General features: G+C 36.3%; 1 protein-coding gene across 1 annotated transcript in view; it reads left to right on the top strand.

The window, feature by feature from the left end:
- Positions 1-1,215, top strand: part of LOC136029291 (tRNA (adenine(37)-N6)-methyltransferase-like) — a 35,481-nt gene extending 34,266 nt beyond the window's left edge. Inside the window, exon 4 of the mRNA XM_065707548.1 lies at positions 319-1,215. Coding sequence (XP_065563620.1) covers positions 319-1,154 — 836 coding nt within the window. The 3' untranslated portion in view covers positions 1,155-1,215. The remainder of the gene's footprint in view (positions 1-318) is intronic.
- The last annotated feature ends 17,469 nt before the right edge of the window (positions 1,216-18,684 follow it).

Here is an 18,684-nt window from a genome sequence, read left to right as displayed (position 1 = left end):
GTAGGTCTTACAGTTTGGATATCGGTAGCTACCTTCTATGCCCCCTAAAAAGAGTGTATATACCACAGACAGATCACGTCATCTTTTTCCATAAGACCAATTGGCTTTAAAGATAAGCCTTTTATTTGGTTTTAATGGTTTTCAAGACCTTGACGCATCAATTTAAAGAGTATCTTGTACACAGTAAACTAATTATTTGAATACAGCGTAAATGAGTAGTGTTCGATATGGAACCACGAAGCATGTGTTTACTTTAACAATTTTGTTTGTTTGTTCCTTTGTTTAATGTATTATTTAATTTTTACATGATTTTTAAAGGTTCGGTGCTTCATCTAAGTGGTTTGGATCTTCTTGATGGAACCCCTGTCCTAGATATAAAGCCATATATACCTGAATATGACACTGCAGACGGTTTGAAGAAAAGAAATTTACTCTTTGAAAGTGAACTGTCAAACATGAACTCTGAAGGTTTGGAGCCTGTCAACGAGGTAAAAGATTTTGACAGTGCGTTTGAAAATGTATCTTTAAGTGACGATGTAATGGACTGTCAAAATAGTCATTTATCTATTTCAAAGGATTTGATAAGCGATCATTCATCAGAGAAGCAAGTGAAAGATAAGGAAAGTCAGTATGATTTAAATAGGCAGGAGAATATTTCCATCCCTGATCGTTGCTTTGTTTCTAGTTCTAATTGTGCCTTGGAAGATGATAGTGATCCTTCAGTCACAAATGAGAATGGTGCAAATGTTCAAACTGACTTGAATAGTAGTAATGTCAGTAGTTGCGTTGATTTGAACCTTGATTCCGTATCAAATCATAATTCTGATGTTCGGGTTGCAAATTGGCTTAGTAATAAAAACAAGAAGAGAATTCCGGTTAAGTTCAGTGACAATGCTACAACCCAGTTGCAACGGTTCTCGAGTGGGTCGGGTTGTTATATGCTTTGTTATTTGAAAGACATCAATGAAGCTAAAAATGCCATTTCTCATATACTTGGTGAAGATCCAAGATCTATTTATAGGAAAAAAAAGTGCGTAGATAGGTTATATTTTTTTATGGTTGATAATATGCATGTCACGGCTTGGTACGATGACGAAAGTATTGAATTTGAGGTTTTACGAATAATGCCAAAAATTTTGAGACAAAGGAACTGATATACTTTAATTTTTTCCCTTTTTGTGTTTATGTATTAATACATCAAACAGTAAGTAATAATGCTTGTCGCTTTAAATAATATTGCCACTTCAAATAAATCTATTTTCAGTACTGTTATTAATACGTCTTTAAATTATGAGTAATAGAGCTAAATATGTATCTCTTAAATGGTCCGAGGCTCGACTGAAAAGTGGGCCATTTGCGAGGGATGAAGGACAAAAAAACACTTAATTATGACATCATGATAACAAGTGATTGAGGGTAGAAGAAATTAGACCATCATTTGCAAGGGTTAAAGGCCCTCAGCGATTTGAGGGAAGTAGCAAAAAGACGGGATAGCTGGCTTTTTTTTTCTGGCTTTTTGATTTTTGAATAAAAATCGAATAGTTGTGGGCATCAAGTCATGGCTAATTGTAGAAAAAGCCAAGACAGATAGTTCAATTGAGTGAGAGGCAATCCTGGCATTAATCCCCCCTCATTAGGGTTGTTTAAAAATGATGTTAGTTATTTATCTATATGGCAGTAGAACTAAGGTTCGATAGTCATAGAGCTAAGATAGTCGTAGAACCTATAGTTTTCCAAGTGTTTAGTTAATTTGGCACGGATAAACGGCGGGAGTAAGTGTGCCTTTCGTATTGAACCAATACTTGTTTGTTATCTTTTAGCAAGTCGCGCCTGCCTAGGGTCTCAGGCAGGTTGATCAAGAATTTAAAATTGACAGGACCATTAAAAAAAAAAAAAAAAAAAAAACACTAAAAAAAAAAGCTGAATTATGACGTCGTGGCAGCAAGTGATTGAGGACAGAAGAAATTAGACCATCATTGACAAGGGCTTACAATTATTGACAATTAGGCATCATTGACAAGCGATTGGAGGGAAGCAACAAAAAGACGGGAAGGCATTTTTTTGGTGAAGAGCCGACAAAGCTTTGAGGATAATCATTTAGATTTTCAGAAAAGACTCGATTGTCCTGAAACTCAGTGCCTTCGGGGAAATGTACTTATGTATTCGGTTAGCAATAATTCACCCCTCAATGTGCTTGCCATATCAAAATCTTTTGATAATATTAAGTGTATGGAAACCTTGAGAGTTGTTGACAGTGATGTCAGTACACTCATAAGCAAAAAAAGAAAATAATTTAAAAATGCTTGGGTGTCTGCCACATAAAAAAGCCATATATCTATGCCCATTAATATCAGTAGAGACGTGAGGCAAGGCGGCATTTTGGTAAAACGAGCCCTGTCTTTCTCATCAAATGTCTTCAATATAGCTCTAGAAAACGGTACATTAGTCATTCATAAAACTGCAATAATTGTTATTATTGATTTTATTTATATCACTTTGCATGTGCCACCTGTCTATTGAACTTCAATTTGCACATTGTTTCCATTTCTTTTTTTCCGCACGGATTAGGGTCGCAATTATTTAAATTCAAATTCAAGGACCCTGTTTCAGTTGTTGTTTTCCCAAATTTTCTTACCTCTTTTCGAGTCAAAATTGAAAGCAATAAACACTTCTGCTGACATTTTATCACCTTAATTACTGAAAATGATTAACCTTGTTTTATATGAAAAGGATTTGTATTGTAAAAATTGTCAGTAAATATCAATAAAAATGGAAGAAGAGAGGAGATTAACAAACCACCATAGGCCACTCCCCACCTGCTTTAACCGCTTTAATTATTCCTGTAGGAAAATCTCATTGTTCAAGTTCAAGTTCTATTTATTTTCATAAAATAACAAAAACAATATCCCAAAGGGCTCAATGGCCCGTTATTTGGGAAACGGCACACAATAAATAAAGAATCATAAAACTTGTCATAAACATACTAACCAGCATCTAAATATAAATATGTAAGGAAAAGAAATCAACTCACCGGCAGTCCCCACGAAACAGCGACCCTCACATCACCCGACAATAAAATACAAATTAAAATTCTCGCGTCATCGAGGATACAACACCAACAAAACAACAACCCAAAAAAAAATAATAATAAATAAACCATAAGAAACATTTAATAAGAAGCCTTTAATAAGAAACTTTTCATCTGTCTCTTAAAGGACCCAAGTGTTCGTGACTGCCGGATCTCAGCGGGAACCAAGTTCCAAGCACGTCCCACAGTCACAGCCAGGCCGAAGTCTGAACGAACCGAGGGGCTAGCTGGAATCATCACATCCTCCCAGTTACGAACCATATACAAATTTACTTCCCCTACTAGTTTAAGCAGTCCCGAAAAACAACATGGGAGATCTCCCTGGAAGTATTGATATGCCAACGAAGATAGAGATAAAACATAAATATCTTTAATTTTGAGGTAACATATATAAGGGTAAATCAGAGAAAAGTATAAAAGATGGAGGATAGGGAAAGGAAATAAACGCTTTAATTTTCGGATGATCCCAAGTCCACGGGAAATTTTCACTCTTATTATTTGAACATGCCACTTAAATGATAAATGTTCATCCAAAAGAACTCCTAGGAATCGCACATATCGATCCTCTTGGTGTATGAAGCTCAGTAATTGTGGGGCAGCTCACACCTTTACAAGAAAAAATAAGAAGGTAGGACTTTTTTACATTTAAAGTTAGTTGATTTATGTCAAACCAAAAGAGTATTTTCTCAGTCATTGCTTGAAGCTTTAGAATAAGGGATGATTCATCCGGAGCTGCAGCACCTAAAGTAGTATCATCTGCAAATGCTATTAATTCTTCTTGACTATCAGGTGTGAACACCAACGTACTCTGAGAGTAAGATTTGTGACACAATCCACTGCAAACATTGTTAATTGGGGTGTTAAAAAGTCGGTAGAGATCGTTCACATATATGAGGAAGAGGGTTGGCCCAAGAATAGAACCTTGGGGTACTCCGTATTCAATTGGAACTTTTTCTTCTGTAACTTCTGTGGCGATAGATCTGTCAGTTAGGTATGACGAGAACCAAGACAATGCTTTCCCACGGACACCAAAATGACAAAGTTTACCAATGAGAATCTTATGTGTTAGGCTGTCAAAAGCTTTCTTTACATCAAGAAAAATGGCTGCAGGAATAAGATTAGAATCTAAAGATCGTCGTATAAACTGAAGAAGTCTATTACAAGCATGTTCTGTAGAATACTTTGCGCGAAACCTAAACTGATGCTGATGGAAAAAAAATTAGCTTCAAGAAATCTCACCAGACGTTTGAGCATTGCTCTTTCAAATATCTTAGAGAACACTGACAGAAGAGAGATCGGCCTGTAGTTCCCAGGATCTTTTCTGTCACCTCCTTTAAAGAGAGCTATAACACGTGCAAGTTTAAGACGTTGGGGAAATACTCCTAGTTCAAATGACCTATTAATCAAATGGTAAATTGGGGTGATAATCGATGGAAGAATATGTTTAATTACTTTAGCAGAAATTTGGTCGAAACCTGCTGAAGAATTCTTTAAAGACAGAACAATATTTCCAATATCCTGCACCGTAACCTCCCCAAGAACCATTGATTTCAAGCACGAGGGACCTAAGAACTGCTTCCAAGACTGTGACACGGGAATAAGAAACGCTATTAGCAGTTTTTTCCCTATCTCCGCGAAGAATTTATTCATATGATGTCGAATTTGGCCTTTTTCTGTTACAAGTTGATCGTCTACAATGAGAGACTTAGGGAGACCTTCTGGTTTCATGGATGGCCGACTAAATTCCTTAATCACGTCCCCTTTTTTTATATTTTTACCGAAATCAACAAATCTTTTTGTAAAATATACTGTTTTAGCTCTGCGAATAATTGATTTCAGAAAATTACGGTACAACTTAAATGCTTCTAACTTGGCCTTATTTGGTCTTTTTTGTACTCCTTCCAAAGGTTCTGCTTCCTTTTTATTGATTTTAAGGCTCCAGATGTTAACCAGGGAGCTACAGGTGTTGATCTTTTTGATCGAGGATTTTTTAAAGGAGCTTTTAGACAATAAGACGTGAATTTTTCCTTAACAGTGTCATAAAACCGGCCAAATATGTCATTATAATTGCCTAAACTAATATTTTATGGTAAAGAAAAGACCTATTTATATTTACCAAGATCTTCTTTCAATCTATCCAGCTCCACTGGTCAGCAACAAAATCTCGGTTTATCCTGGGGGACTAATCTTTGTGGATTTTGGAGGACTTGAAACAGGGCTGAAACTGGCAAATGTTCGGAAATGTCAGAAAGCAGCACTTCATTCCTAATGGAGTGTAGCGGTGAAAAAATATTGTCAATTAATGTTGCTGACTGGTTTGAATTCCTTGTCGGTATGTTTATACAAGGAGCCAATCCGTACGAAATTAGTAAAGACAAGAGATTAGAAGCCTGCCTAGATGACGATTTCGTAAGGTCAAGGTTAAAGTCACCCATCAATATAACTTCATATTTTTCAGCAAGAACTTTCCTAAGAATGTCATCTAATGTTTCAAGAAATTCAGTCACAGATCCGCTTGGAGAACGATATACTTCGCCAATTTTTACCCTTTCCTTAGCGTTAATTGGGATTTCAATAAAAAGTGACTCAAATATTTTTTCATTATTTATGCATAAATCATGTCTTAGTACAGCCTGAAAATTATTTTGGATGTAAAATCCGAGTCCACCTTTTTTGCCCATCTTACGGTTAAGAAAAATCGACATATAACCGGGAATATCCAAAAGTACCTGATTATTCTCATTCAAAAATGTTTCACAGAGACCGATAATTGCTGGGCACGAATCCCTACATAATAATTGAATATCGTCGAATGAAGAATTTAGGCTCTGAACGTTAAGATACACAACCGGAAAAACATCACCCCACCGAGCTCCGGAGCCCCAATATCTCAGCTTTCTCAACATTCCTGTGCAAGCATTCCTTAACACGCTTAGAGTGCTTGGGTCTTAGAAAGGAGAAGTTCCTGTCAAATCATATTCTAGGAGTAAAAATTGTCTTGTTGCTCAGCAAACCGTAAACTCTAGTAGGCCTTCAGTCACAATCTCTTGAAAAAAAAGGCTGATTTATGTAATTTTACGTTGGGATGGCTGATAAATTTTAAACTGGAAACAGTATGATAAACGACTGAATTTTGTGTCACTCTCTCCTAATTAACGATATCATTTAGATGGCAAGACCAGGCTAGGCTAGATCTCTGAGATTGTGTGTGTCTACTCTGCCATTTGCTCATTTATCTCACTGGAAGGGAAATCCTGCCTTTATAAACTCCTAACGGTGAAAGGGCGAACCTTTCATGAGTTTGCCTACCCAGAAGGATGAGTTTAAACAGCATTGTTAAGTGACCTTCCTGTGGGGCCTTTTGAAAAAAATTACAGCCGATCAAGTAGTCACCAAAGCCGCGCCGAAACAAAATTTGGCGGTGGAAGCGATTATGCTCGGCGGTGGCGCGCCGCCGGATGCTGATTGGTGCGCCGTCAATTGATTGGCGTTTGATTTTTTTTTTTGACTAGTTTTTTTAAACCGTTTTAAAACTAAATTGGTATCAGTTCTTTTCGGAATTCCTTCTTAGTAAGAGTTTTTGGGGTATACAATTCCTTTTCTGCTTCACCATGACCGAAATTCGGACAAAATAAGGACGAGACCCGAATCTTAACTTCTCCCAAACATTTTTTTATTTCAAATGATCGACAGTTACACCTCAAACTGCCTTAAAATCACATTAATCTGACAAAATTGGGAATTTAAAATTTAAATTAAGCTTAAAACTTGAATTAAAACAAATTTATTTGCACCATGCCTGGTGCAAGAAGCCTCAAGGGAATCTGATGTGTATATCTTGCTCAATGTCTGGATTTCCTTGTCTTGCAACATACATTCCACTTCTTTGACTAACTTATACCTATTTTGCAATTATCTGAGGTCTCCTCCCTTCATTACAGTACTCAGAAAAACGATGTATATGTACACTTTACCATTGTTTTTCCTTCAATAGCACCGCAACGAAAACTGAAGGTAAAGAGTACGGCTTTGGACTGATGTTGATATCTCCTATAGTTCCTGATATGGGTGGTGATATAGTTCCTACTGGTGGTTTTGATCTCTGTTTCATGTCCTTCAGTCAGGAAATGCGATGGGAGTTCAGGGCCAGTCATCCTTTGCTTTCACACATCCTTCCTGTTTACCATCCTCAGATTTCTCTGGGTACCCATTTAGAGGCGGGTTGACTCTGGCTAACCATAGAGAATCATGCCACTAAACTCCGTTCCAAAGCAAATAACAAACGACACCAGCATTTGAACCCCTGTCCTCACAGGCAAAGGAGCTCAAGTCTAGCGTGCTAGCCACTCGGCTAGGATGGCTCAAAATTGTACTAAACTACTTTTTTGCATTTCAGAGCTCTAATTAAAAGAAGTAAGAATCACCAATATCTCGATTCATAGTTCTCCAAAAGTTGTTCAAGACAAGTACAATCTATATTTCTTCTTACAACGAAAACTAGCTGCCACATTTTATAGCCAGACCTTATAAAAGTTGAAGACTTCATAAAAAAGCTAACTTCCTTAATAAAGCAAATACGGAAACTCAAAATTAAAACTCAGTTATCCAAGGTAAATAGCAAGATGCAATCCCTAAAAATTTTCTACTATCTTATAACAAATTATGTACTCTATACAAAATATATAAAGTACGCATTCACTTCTTCAAGCTTTACGGTTAACACAAATATTATATCCACTGCAGCGGTAATAAAAATTATGCTTGTGAGATTAAGAAAACAAAAATAGCAAATAAATAAACACCGCCGCGGGATTTCAAATGTAGTAGTTTCAACAGAATCAAACAGTTCGTGGTAACGAACTATGAGTAAGGAGCGTCCCGGCTTAATACTAACGAAAACTCTGAAACACGAAGTTTTGATGCCAATAGATATATCAAAAGAATCGTATTTTTATGTTGATTTCAAATATATAGGTTTCATTAAGTTTAGTCTCACCCATCAAAGGTTACGAGCCAGAGAAAATGTGCCGTATTTTCGAAGAAAAGGGGAAATATCCCCTATGTAAATTCGTGAAGACAAGCATCTGTTTTTGGAGGAGAATCAAGTAGTCTTTTGCAGCGATGGCTTGTCAGTTCTGACAGCTGTAGAAAAAAAAGACAGGAAACCGAAAAAAGAGTGTCGAATGGACAGAAACAGGATTTTGCTCTTTTCTTGTTTTAATATTACTTTTTGTGTTTCCGAAAACTTTTGTTTGAAAAATGTTTTCAAATTTTCCGTGTCGTTATTGACGAATGCGACTCAGCATGACTGTATGGCCTATGAGCCTAGGAGGGATAATGATTATGTTTTTGATAGTTCAAAACTAATCACACGTTTCAGGATTGTTTATTCGATATCATTTTAGTTTTGATTGGGCCAAATTTGTAGGTGAACAAATTGGCAGAAATCTATCCAATTACTGTTGGGTCAACTTCAAATTCATATTTGTATAATACTGTACGTCTCCCGAAATCCTGCGAACCAATCCGATCTCCGATGGTAAAAGAAAAAAACAATAATTAATAAAAAAAAACAAAATCCCTAATGTTTCATTTTGGGTTCGTATTTATTGATAGAGAGTCTTGAACTTGAAACTTCTGATCATTTTGAAGCCTTAGAAGTTTTGAAATTAGTAATGCCCTTTGGAGTAAATACTTGCAACATACTTTTGTTTTTATAGCTTAATTTTCAATCGAGACAGGCTTTAGAAACCTCTTAGCAGACTCTTAAAAATTATAACAGGGAAACTAGGTCTCATTTTCACCCGTTTTTTGACCAGATAAACCGTTTTCGAATTTTTTACAATTATAAAATCTAGGGTCCACAAAGGTAGCTTTGGGCCCTGTACCTAAAAAAAAACACTAACAGGTCACTAACTCATACTACCAAACAATTTTGATTTGGAATAGACAATCTTTTATCCTAAATGAAAGTCATTTAACCGCCTGCCGTTCTCGACATACTGAGGCCAAACTGAATATAAACCCTCAAAAGCCTCATCTATGAACCTTGCTCTTACTTTCTACCAAATTTATCTTATATTCAACTACCCCTTCTGGTAGATGTCGTGATGACGAACATTTAGGGATTTTCTCCCCCGCGGGCACTAGATTGGACAGACCCACCAAAGGCATAACAAGGTCTCTTATGCTTACTTTTTGTCATGTTTTGTTGAGATGTGGCATCCTTCGTCCCTTGTGAAACATCAATTGAACTTCTTTTTCGTTTTGCAATCTCAATTTTGGGAAAAAAAATTGAATTTTTACTTTAATAGTTGCGAACCTCTGATCATGAGGTACTAAATTGCTCAAAAGCAGCGATAATTTCTCTGTGCTACACAAATATCGAGCTTTTCATGAGAACCTCAAGGAAAATGTTACTTTCTTTTAAAATGAAAATTTGACGGTGGAATCATCCTAAGAAGCGGGGAAGTTTTCCTCAATCCTAATACTGATTCTGGGAAATTTCTTCCTGTCACTAAAAAAAATAAATCATGAAACCATGCTGATGGTTCTAGATTATATGAAATAGTAAATAGATTGATACATTTCGCTCCCTACTGAAAGATCAGGTAACATGTTAGAACCACGACATTGTTTGCAAAACAATCTTGAAACTGTTAGAATCGTAGTATACTAGATACATTTTCGGAATCATCACTAAAAACTGAAATAAAGAACAACTTAGGTCTTGCTCATCAAAGGTGAGGATCGAGTGAGGCGGCAAAAAGCCCATGAACTGATCATTTTGCTAGCTAGAAGTCGTTGTGTTTTCTGAAGCTAAAAGCATAGTGTCTAGACTTGCTTGTAAAGGTAGGAGGGGCAACCATTTTCTACCTCACTTGACATCTGAAATTCAGGTGATACGTGGGAATTTGTTTAACCATAAGCTCCCCAGACTTACGATATATCTAGAATCATAAAAAAATGGATTTTATTGATACGCAAAATAATCAAAATCATTCCTTGGTTAGGGAAACCCATGACACAAAAACAAAAGAATTTCCATTCTTTTTAAATAGGGGCTTGAAAATTTGTTTGGCTGTTCTTGAGCAATTAATATTAGATGGTATGCATTTCATCAAGATCAGATTACTTTTGAGGGGTGTCCACCCACCCTTTTGGAAATTATATAAATTAACTTATGCTAATAGCTTTTGATTATTAGGTTTAAACTTAATTCACTTTACATATTTGGAATAAATATAGAATGTACATTGTTTCTAAAGTGAAATTTTTTAGTGTTTTTGTTACTAGTGGGACGGGTTGCCCTTTACTTAAAGGCTGCTTCGCGAACTGTTTGACAAAAACTGGGAAGGCTGCTAAATAATTATATATGCATGTTGAGTAAGTAGCCTTTGATTATGGTTCCATTCTTAAAATGATATTATTTTAGACATTTGACCTTTAACAGTGAGATATAGATAAAATAATCACTCTCGTCCGTTCAATGAGAAAATATACGACATGTCTGTTTATGGTCAAACAAACACATCGGATGTTGCACAGCCAATGGAAACATAATTTGAGACATCGGCAATGCCTCCCAAGACAAGAAATACAATTAAACACAAAATTGAATGTTATCAGTAGCTGTATTTTGACTTTTTAACATATCCGACTTGAAAGTCTTAAATATGTCCAGGTTCTGCATTGACACTTCCCACATGCCCACTGCACTTACGTTTTTCCAAATGGCGCATTTCAGTTAGCTCTTCGGGTGTCTTTCCTTTACTTAAAGCTTCTTGTACATTTAAGATTTGTCCTCGCAAAACCCTCATTTGTTTCTCGTATAATGTGATGTCAAAGTTCTTATCAAGTTTGAAAAGGTCTAATATATCTTGACGCAGCTCCTGGATGAAACTTTCTTTGGACACCAAAGGTAAAATAGTATCTATGGTTGCTTGAGAAAAGGGTTTTTTAGCATAAGGCAGCTCAGCCCATTGGAAGGGGTAGCCTCCAAGTGAATCCGGATGTTTGAAAGGAAAGGCCAGTCCATTATCTATTGCAAAAATTTCTACTTTTACGATTTTAAAGTATTTTGAATTATCTTCTTCCTTTTTTTGAAGTTCCTCCTTTTCACACCGTATTAACAAGCTTTCTGGAGTTCTGTCTGTGTTTCGAATAATGTAGTCTAAAATTACGAGTCGTTCAAACTGCTCCTGAAATCGCTGTTTTACTGGATCATCAAGTGTCGTGAACTCGGGTTTTCCAAGCCAGTGTTTTGCCTCTTTGCAACCTTCAATAAAAAGCTGCATTGACCCCACTTTATCTGGAAGAAAGATGAATTTATGCCTGTCCTCTGAGTCCTTTTGACTCATGGAGTTAGCCGCCTTTTTAGCAGCCGATTTAATTTTAGTAATTTTCGAATAATGAAATCTTTTGCAAGCGAATGCCTCTACTCTTGTTTCTGGTACTATACCAAGTCCAAGTTTCTGATCTACTAGATATGCTCCTGCTTCTGAAAGATACCCTTGATTACGAAGCAAACACTTACGCCTAAAAAAGTAAGGACATGGTTCTTCATCTTTTGGTTTAAAAATAGCAACATATTTTTTCTGTTCATCTCTCAAGAAATAGCGACCACTAGACCCCTTGGGAACTTGTATTGGTCTTATGCCTTTCCTGATGGCATCTTTAGCCTTTTGTGCAAGTTCTGCGAAAGAACAGTCTTCTCTAAATGCTAAAGTACCCGACATAGATGTGCAAGAACAGTCTTCTGTATGTGCTAAACTGTATGGCATAGGTGTGGAAAGATAGCCATACGTAAATACTAAACTATTTGACATAGGTGTACAACGGTTTTTTTCCAAAAAGTCTTTTAATTCAAAAATATGCTTTTCTTCTTGTGTACTTTTGTTCATCGATTCAGCTTTTACAGATTCAATGCTGCTGGATATTGAACTTACGTCATCTTCTATGTCACTTGCAATGTCAACTGCTGAAAAAAGCCTTTGAAGACCTACCTTTTTATCCTGGCCGTTTGAATTGTCATGCGTAGTGTCTTTAACCTCCTTCAGTTCAAAAATTTGCTTTTCTCCTGGTGTACTTTTGTTTATCGATTTGGTTTCTATAGATTTACTGATGCCGGATATTGAACTTTCGTCATCCTCTATGTCACCTGCTTGATTGTCAACTGCTGAAAGATCTTTTTGGAGACCTTCCTTTTTATCCTGACTATTTAAATTGCCTCTCTTCTTGAAAAGTATTTTAATGCCAATTAGCTTTTTTATCTCGTATATAGCTTGCATATCCCAGCGGATGGTGTGTTGAATACTGTTGTATTGTTCTGGTTTAGCTGTAAGTTTTTTTGGTCGCTCTAGTTAAATTCTTTTAAGAGTTGCATTGACTTTGCTTATTCTTAAGGCTTCTGAAACTGTGTGAAATTTATTTTGCGATTCCAGTGTCAACAAAATCTCAATATGTGGACAAGTTGGCTTGTACTGTAACAAACCTAACTTTAGGTGCTTCATGCGTCAGAAACCAAAATAGAACGATCGTGATTAATGCTTGAAACGTCATCTTCATTTAATTTTTTCTATTAAAGAAATAGATATATAAGAGGCCCATCTCTTGCCCATCTTATTAAAATAAGAGGCCCATTTCTGCCCCTCCTCAAGTTAAAACTGGATGTCAACATTGCTCTCTTTTCCATTTCTTTCTCACGGATAACTGTTCGAATATATGATGGCGTATAGTGGTTCATTCTTTACTGGGTGTTGGAGTTAATAACAATGGATTACAGGATAACTTGGGAGAAAACAGAAAAGATGATTGTTCTGGATCACACTTATGCAGCGTCAATCAACTAAAACAAAAATAAATAGAAAGACAAAATGTCTCTTTTGGAATGTTTTTGAATCGTCACAGCGGAATATCTTTAATTTTAATTAACATTAATTTTTTTGAACTGAGAGGAAGGAGCAACATTAAAATCTACAAAAAGCAGAAATTATTCGTATAAGAGGAGGGCTGCTTCTCCTCAAACCCCAAGAATTCATGCTAAGTCAAAATAAATAATTTCGAACAAAATACTTCTTTTAAACAAGCTAAAGCAACAGTTTAGTCGATTCTGTGAAATAAACACTATTTCACATAATTAGGAAAAATTAACTTAATAATGCACTCAAAACCCATCGTTCAGAAATAACCCTTTTATTCAGGGAAAAGAGGCGGAAAAGATGGCGAATCTTCAATTTAGATTTGTAATATTTTCTAGATTGAATAGTCGTTTTCTATTAATTCAAGTCAGGGAGGACCGAAAATGACATAAAAATTTGAAAATTCCATCGCTTTGTACGCCAATTTCAATAAGATATCTATATATATAAAAATAAGTTGTCTGTCTGTTATGTCTGTTACACTTTGTCTGTTACGCCAGATTATATCTTCTATATATATAAAAGAAAATAAACTAGCATGTAAAAACTGGAAATTGCATAAATATTTCGAAATATTTTGACAATAGATTAAAGTAATTCGAAAAAAGAAAAATGGTAAAAAACCAAAAAGAAAACTAAAAAAAAAAATAAAAAAAAGAAAAAACCTAAAAAGAAAAAACGTAGAAAAATAAAAAAGATAAAAAACTAAAAAGAAAAAAAAAACTAAAAAAGCCAAAAAACTAAAAAAGGAAAAAACTAAAAAAACTGGGAATTGCACAAATATTTCAATATATTTTGACAAGTAATTCGAAAACCTTAAAACATATACCCCAAATTTTGAGGTTTAATATAAATTGTTGGAGCTTTAGCATGCTTGGCACGTAAAGATTTTTCCAAGTGTCAATGTTAGAATGAACATTGACAAATTGAAGAAAACAAATCAATAAAAAGAAGAAACTAAAAAAAGAAAAAACTAAAAAAGAAAAAAAAACTAATGAAGAAACTGTATCTATATATATAAAAATAAGTTGTATATATGCATGTTTGTTTCTTTGTGGGTTTGCATTTGACGTCATTATAAGTATATTAGGCTTTGTATATGACGTTATTATAAGATGACACTACAGACCGGGACACCGGGACACAAATGACGACCGGGACACAGGGAATATAAATGACGACCGGGACACTCAAAGAGAAATTACAGACCGGGAAACCGGGACACAAATGACGACCGGGACACCGGGACAGAGGGAATATAAATGACGACCGGGACACTCAGAGAGGTTACAGACTGGGATACCGGGACACAAATGACGACCGGGACACAGGGAATATAAATGACGACCAGGACACAGGGACACAACTACAACGGGGACGCCGGCGGCACAGGGGGATATATAAATGACGACGGGGACACAGGGAATGTTCGATTAGCAATCACTATCAACAAAGCTCAAGGGCAATCGTTAGAAAAATGTGGTATAGATCTGAATACGGATTGTTTTCCCATGGACAATTATTATGTTGCATGTTCAAGAGTTGGTAAACCTGACAATCTATTTATATGGACAGACAATGGGACAGCAAAGAATGTTGTATATTCGTCATTTATATATCCCCCTGTGCCCCCCGGCGTCCCCGTTGTAGTTGTGTCCCTGTGTCCCGGTCGTCATTTATATTCCCTGTGTCCCGGTCGTCATTTGTGTCCCGGTGTCCCAGTCTGTGATTTCTCTTTGAGTGTCCCGGTCGTCATTTATATTCCTTGTGTCCCGGTGTCCCGGTCTTCATTTGTGTCCCGGTGTCCCGGTCTGTATATACATTCGTTTTTGAATTGGTCTTTTTTTTAGTTTTTAGTTTTTTACCTTTTTTTAGTTTTTTTAGTTATACCTCATGATTCTAATGATTGCCCTTGAGCTTTGTTGATGGTGATTGCTAATCGAACATTCCCTGTGTCCCCGTCGTCATTTATATATCCCCCTGTGCCCCCCGGCGTCACCGTTGTAGTTGTGTCCCTGTGTCCTGGTCGTCATTTGTATCCCGGTCTGTATATACATTCGTTTTTGAAATGGTATATGATGAAATACATTTTTGTATTTTCCCCTTTTTTTTCTTTTTAGTTTTTTTTTTTATTTTAATTTTTTTTTAGTTTTGTTTTTCTCCTTTATTTTTCATTTTTTTCCTTTTTTTATTTTTTTTTCTTTTTTAGTTTTTTTGTTTTTTAGCTTTTTTAGTTTTTTTATTAGTTTTTAGTTTTTTCTTTTTAGTTTTTTTTTGTAGTTTTTACCTTTTTTTAGTTTTTTTTTTACTTATGTCCTGGTCGTCATTTATACTCCCTGTGTCCTGGTCGTCATTTGTGTCCCGGTGCTTTGTTGATGGTGATTGCTAATCGAACATTCCTTGTGTCCCGGTCGTCATTAATATTCCCTATGAGCCGGTGTCCCGGTCGTCATTTGTGTCCCGATGTCCCGGTCTGTAATTTCGTCAGTCGAAAATATGACGTCAGTCGACACACAAACATGACGTCACTCGAAAGACACACACACATACACACACACAGACAACTTATTTTTATATAGATAGAAGATAGATATATAGAAAAACGAATGTATATACAAACCGGGACACCGGGACACAAATGACGACCGGGACACAAGGAATATAAATGACGACAGGGACACAACTACAACGTGGATGCCGGGGGGCACAGGGGGATATATAAATGACGATGGCGACACAGGAATGGTCGATTAGCAATCACCATCAACAAAGCTCAAGGGCAATCATTGAAATCATGAGGTATAGATCTGAATACGGATTGTTTTCCCATGGACAATTATATGTTGCATATTCAAGAGTCGGTAAACCTGACAATCTATTTATATGCACAGACAATGGGACCGCGAAGAATGTTGTATATTCGCAAGTTTTACGTAGTTAAAAAACTTCGCGGGGGACGCGAAGCGCCCCCACCAACTAGGTGTTGGGGTGGCGCGAAGCGCCACCCCAACAGCTAGTTATCTATATATATAAAAATAAGTTGTCTGTGGGTCTGTCGAGTGACGCCATGTCATCATGTCGTCATGAAGTTAGTTGTCGTCATGTTTGTTATGACGATGATGTCATTAAAGGTATTTAAGAAAATCGTTCAAAGACAAATTTTTAATTGTAAGAAGATCGTGGACGGAAAAATGTTCAATTGTAAAATGACTGAAGAACCTACAATGGCAACAGCCGAGGAAGCTGCTCAAAAGACAAATTTTTAATTGTAAGAAGATCGTGGACGGAAAAATGTTTAATTGTAAAATGACTGAAGAACCTACAATGGCAACAGCCGAGGAAGCTGCTCAAAGCTTCTATGTCAAAAAACTTGCGGCTGATAGAGAAAGTAAGAAAAGAAAGCGTGCCGAGGAAAAAATAAAAAAGGAAAAAAACTGAAAAATAAAGGAGAAAAACAAAAATAAAAATAAAAATAGCTAAAAAGGTAAAAACTCCAAAAAAAAACTAAAAAGAAAAAAGAACTAAAAAAACTAAAAAAAAGGTAAAAACCAAAAAAAAACTAAAAAGAAAAAAAGGGGAAAAACACAAAAATTTATTTCATCATATACCAATTCAAAAACGAATGTATATACAGACCGGGATACCGGGACACAAATGACGACCGGGACACAGGGAATATAAATGACGACCGGGACACAGGGACACAACTACAACGGGGACGCCGGGGGGCACAGGGGAATATATAAATGACGGGGACACAGGGAATGTTCGATTAGCAATCACCATCAACAAAGCTCAAGGGCAATCATTAGAATCATGAGGTATAACTAAAAAAACTAAAAAAAAGGTAAAAAACTAAAAACTAAAAAAAAAGATCAATTCAAAAACGAATGCATATACAGACCGGGACACCGGGACACAAATGAAGAATATAAATGATGACCGGGACACAGGGACACAAATACAACGGGGACGCCGGGGGGCACAGGGGGATATATAAATGACGACGGCGACACAGGGAATGTTCGATTAGCAATCACCATCAACAAAGCTCAAGGGCAATCATTAGAATCATGAAGTATAGATCTGAATACGGATTGTTTTTCCCATGGACAATTATATGTTTCATGTTCAAGAGTCGGTAAACCTGACAATCTATTTATATGCACAGACAATGGGACAGCTAAGAATGTTGTATATTCGCAAGTTTTACGTAGTTAAAAACATATATATATATATATATATATATATATATATATATATATATATATATATATATATATATATATATATATATATATATATATAATATATATTCACAGGTGGGACACAGGGACACAACTACAATGGCGCGTAACTAATATGGCGCGTAACGACTTACGCGCGCGGGGGGGCTTGGAGGGCGCAAAGTGCCCCCACCAACTAGGTGTTGGGGTGGCGCGAAGCGCTACCCCAACAGCTAGTATTATTATAATGTGAAAAATGATATTTTTACCCCTTCTGAACTCACCTAGGGTACAAATGGGATGCTAAGCGATGGAATTTCCTAATTCCGATGTCGTTTTCGGTCTTCCTGGACTTCAATTAACAGGAAACGACCTTTCAATTCAGAAAATATCGCAGAGATTTAAATTCGAGATTTCCCTCATCTCTTTCCCTGAAAATAGTGGTTTTCTGCGTAGCCGAATTTAATTTTTTGTCGGACGATTTTTATTTCACATTTTGGTGGCAAAAAAATTTCTGTTGCTCAAATGATGGGTCAAAACCGTATTTTGATAGGACTATTACGAAATTTTTACCTAATTATTACTCATGGGAGATTATAGAAAATCGTGATATTTTTAAAGTTTAGGGAGAACCAAAAGAAACTTGGTGTAATCTAGGATAGAAAATGATAGTTTGCTTACATGTACAATGGTTCACCAACAAAGAAAATATCTTCAGGGGTTCGTCCAGAAGTCTAATAAAATGGCAAAAATGTAAATTAATCTGATAAAACTGAGAAATATTTTAAACATGCATTATTGTGAGCATTGAAAAGCTGATCTGCTTAACATATATATTATATCCGTTTTCGATGGCCGATCTTAAGAATGTCTTGGATCTTGCGATAATAATTCTATTTCAGTTTACTCGGAATTCAATGATTATGAAATTACTTCAGCTCGGCCAGCGATCATACTGTGGATTGATCTCTATTTGACAGTATCGGGTCTGATATTCGATATAGACTATAGTGCTCCAATTCAGCCCAAACAGTGCAGGTTCAGGCTTACTCATAGGTGGAAACTATTCTTTTGGTCCCAGGCAAGTCAGTCTTGCAAAATATGACATTTATTCGTCAGTCCATCATTCATCAATTCATATAGACTTACCTGATGTAGACTATGAAATTCCGCTTCAGCTCACACATAGTAGGGTCGTGCTCGTGAACAAGCAAGTAAAAACTATTCTTTTTTGCAGAAGCAAGACACCCCCCCCCCCAAGAAAGTAATATCTCGCTCATCAATCCGACTTGAGCTCCACATTTCCACGAAAACCGCCGAAGTTAGACCGAAATTGGCGACAGAGCTTGGAAAAATTAGTTCACAGGACAAAAAATATGTGCAGCTCCCACGCAAACACAAGATTATTAAGTAATATTAACCAAATCTTCACCAGAATAATGCGTACAAG

The sequence above is a fragment of the Artemia franciscana genome, chromosome 7 (genome assembly GCF_032884065.1).
Source record: "Artemia franciscana chromosome 7, ASM3288406v1, whole genome shotgun sequence".
NCBI classification, from domain to species: Eukaryota; Metazoa; Arthropoda; class Branchiopoda; order Anostraca; family Artemiidae; genus Artemia; species Artemia franciscana.
Note: the sequence above shows the minus strand (reverse complement) of the source record. Positions and strands in the feature narration are given on the sequence as shown.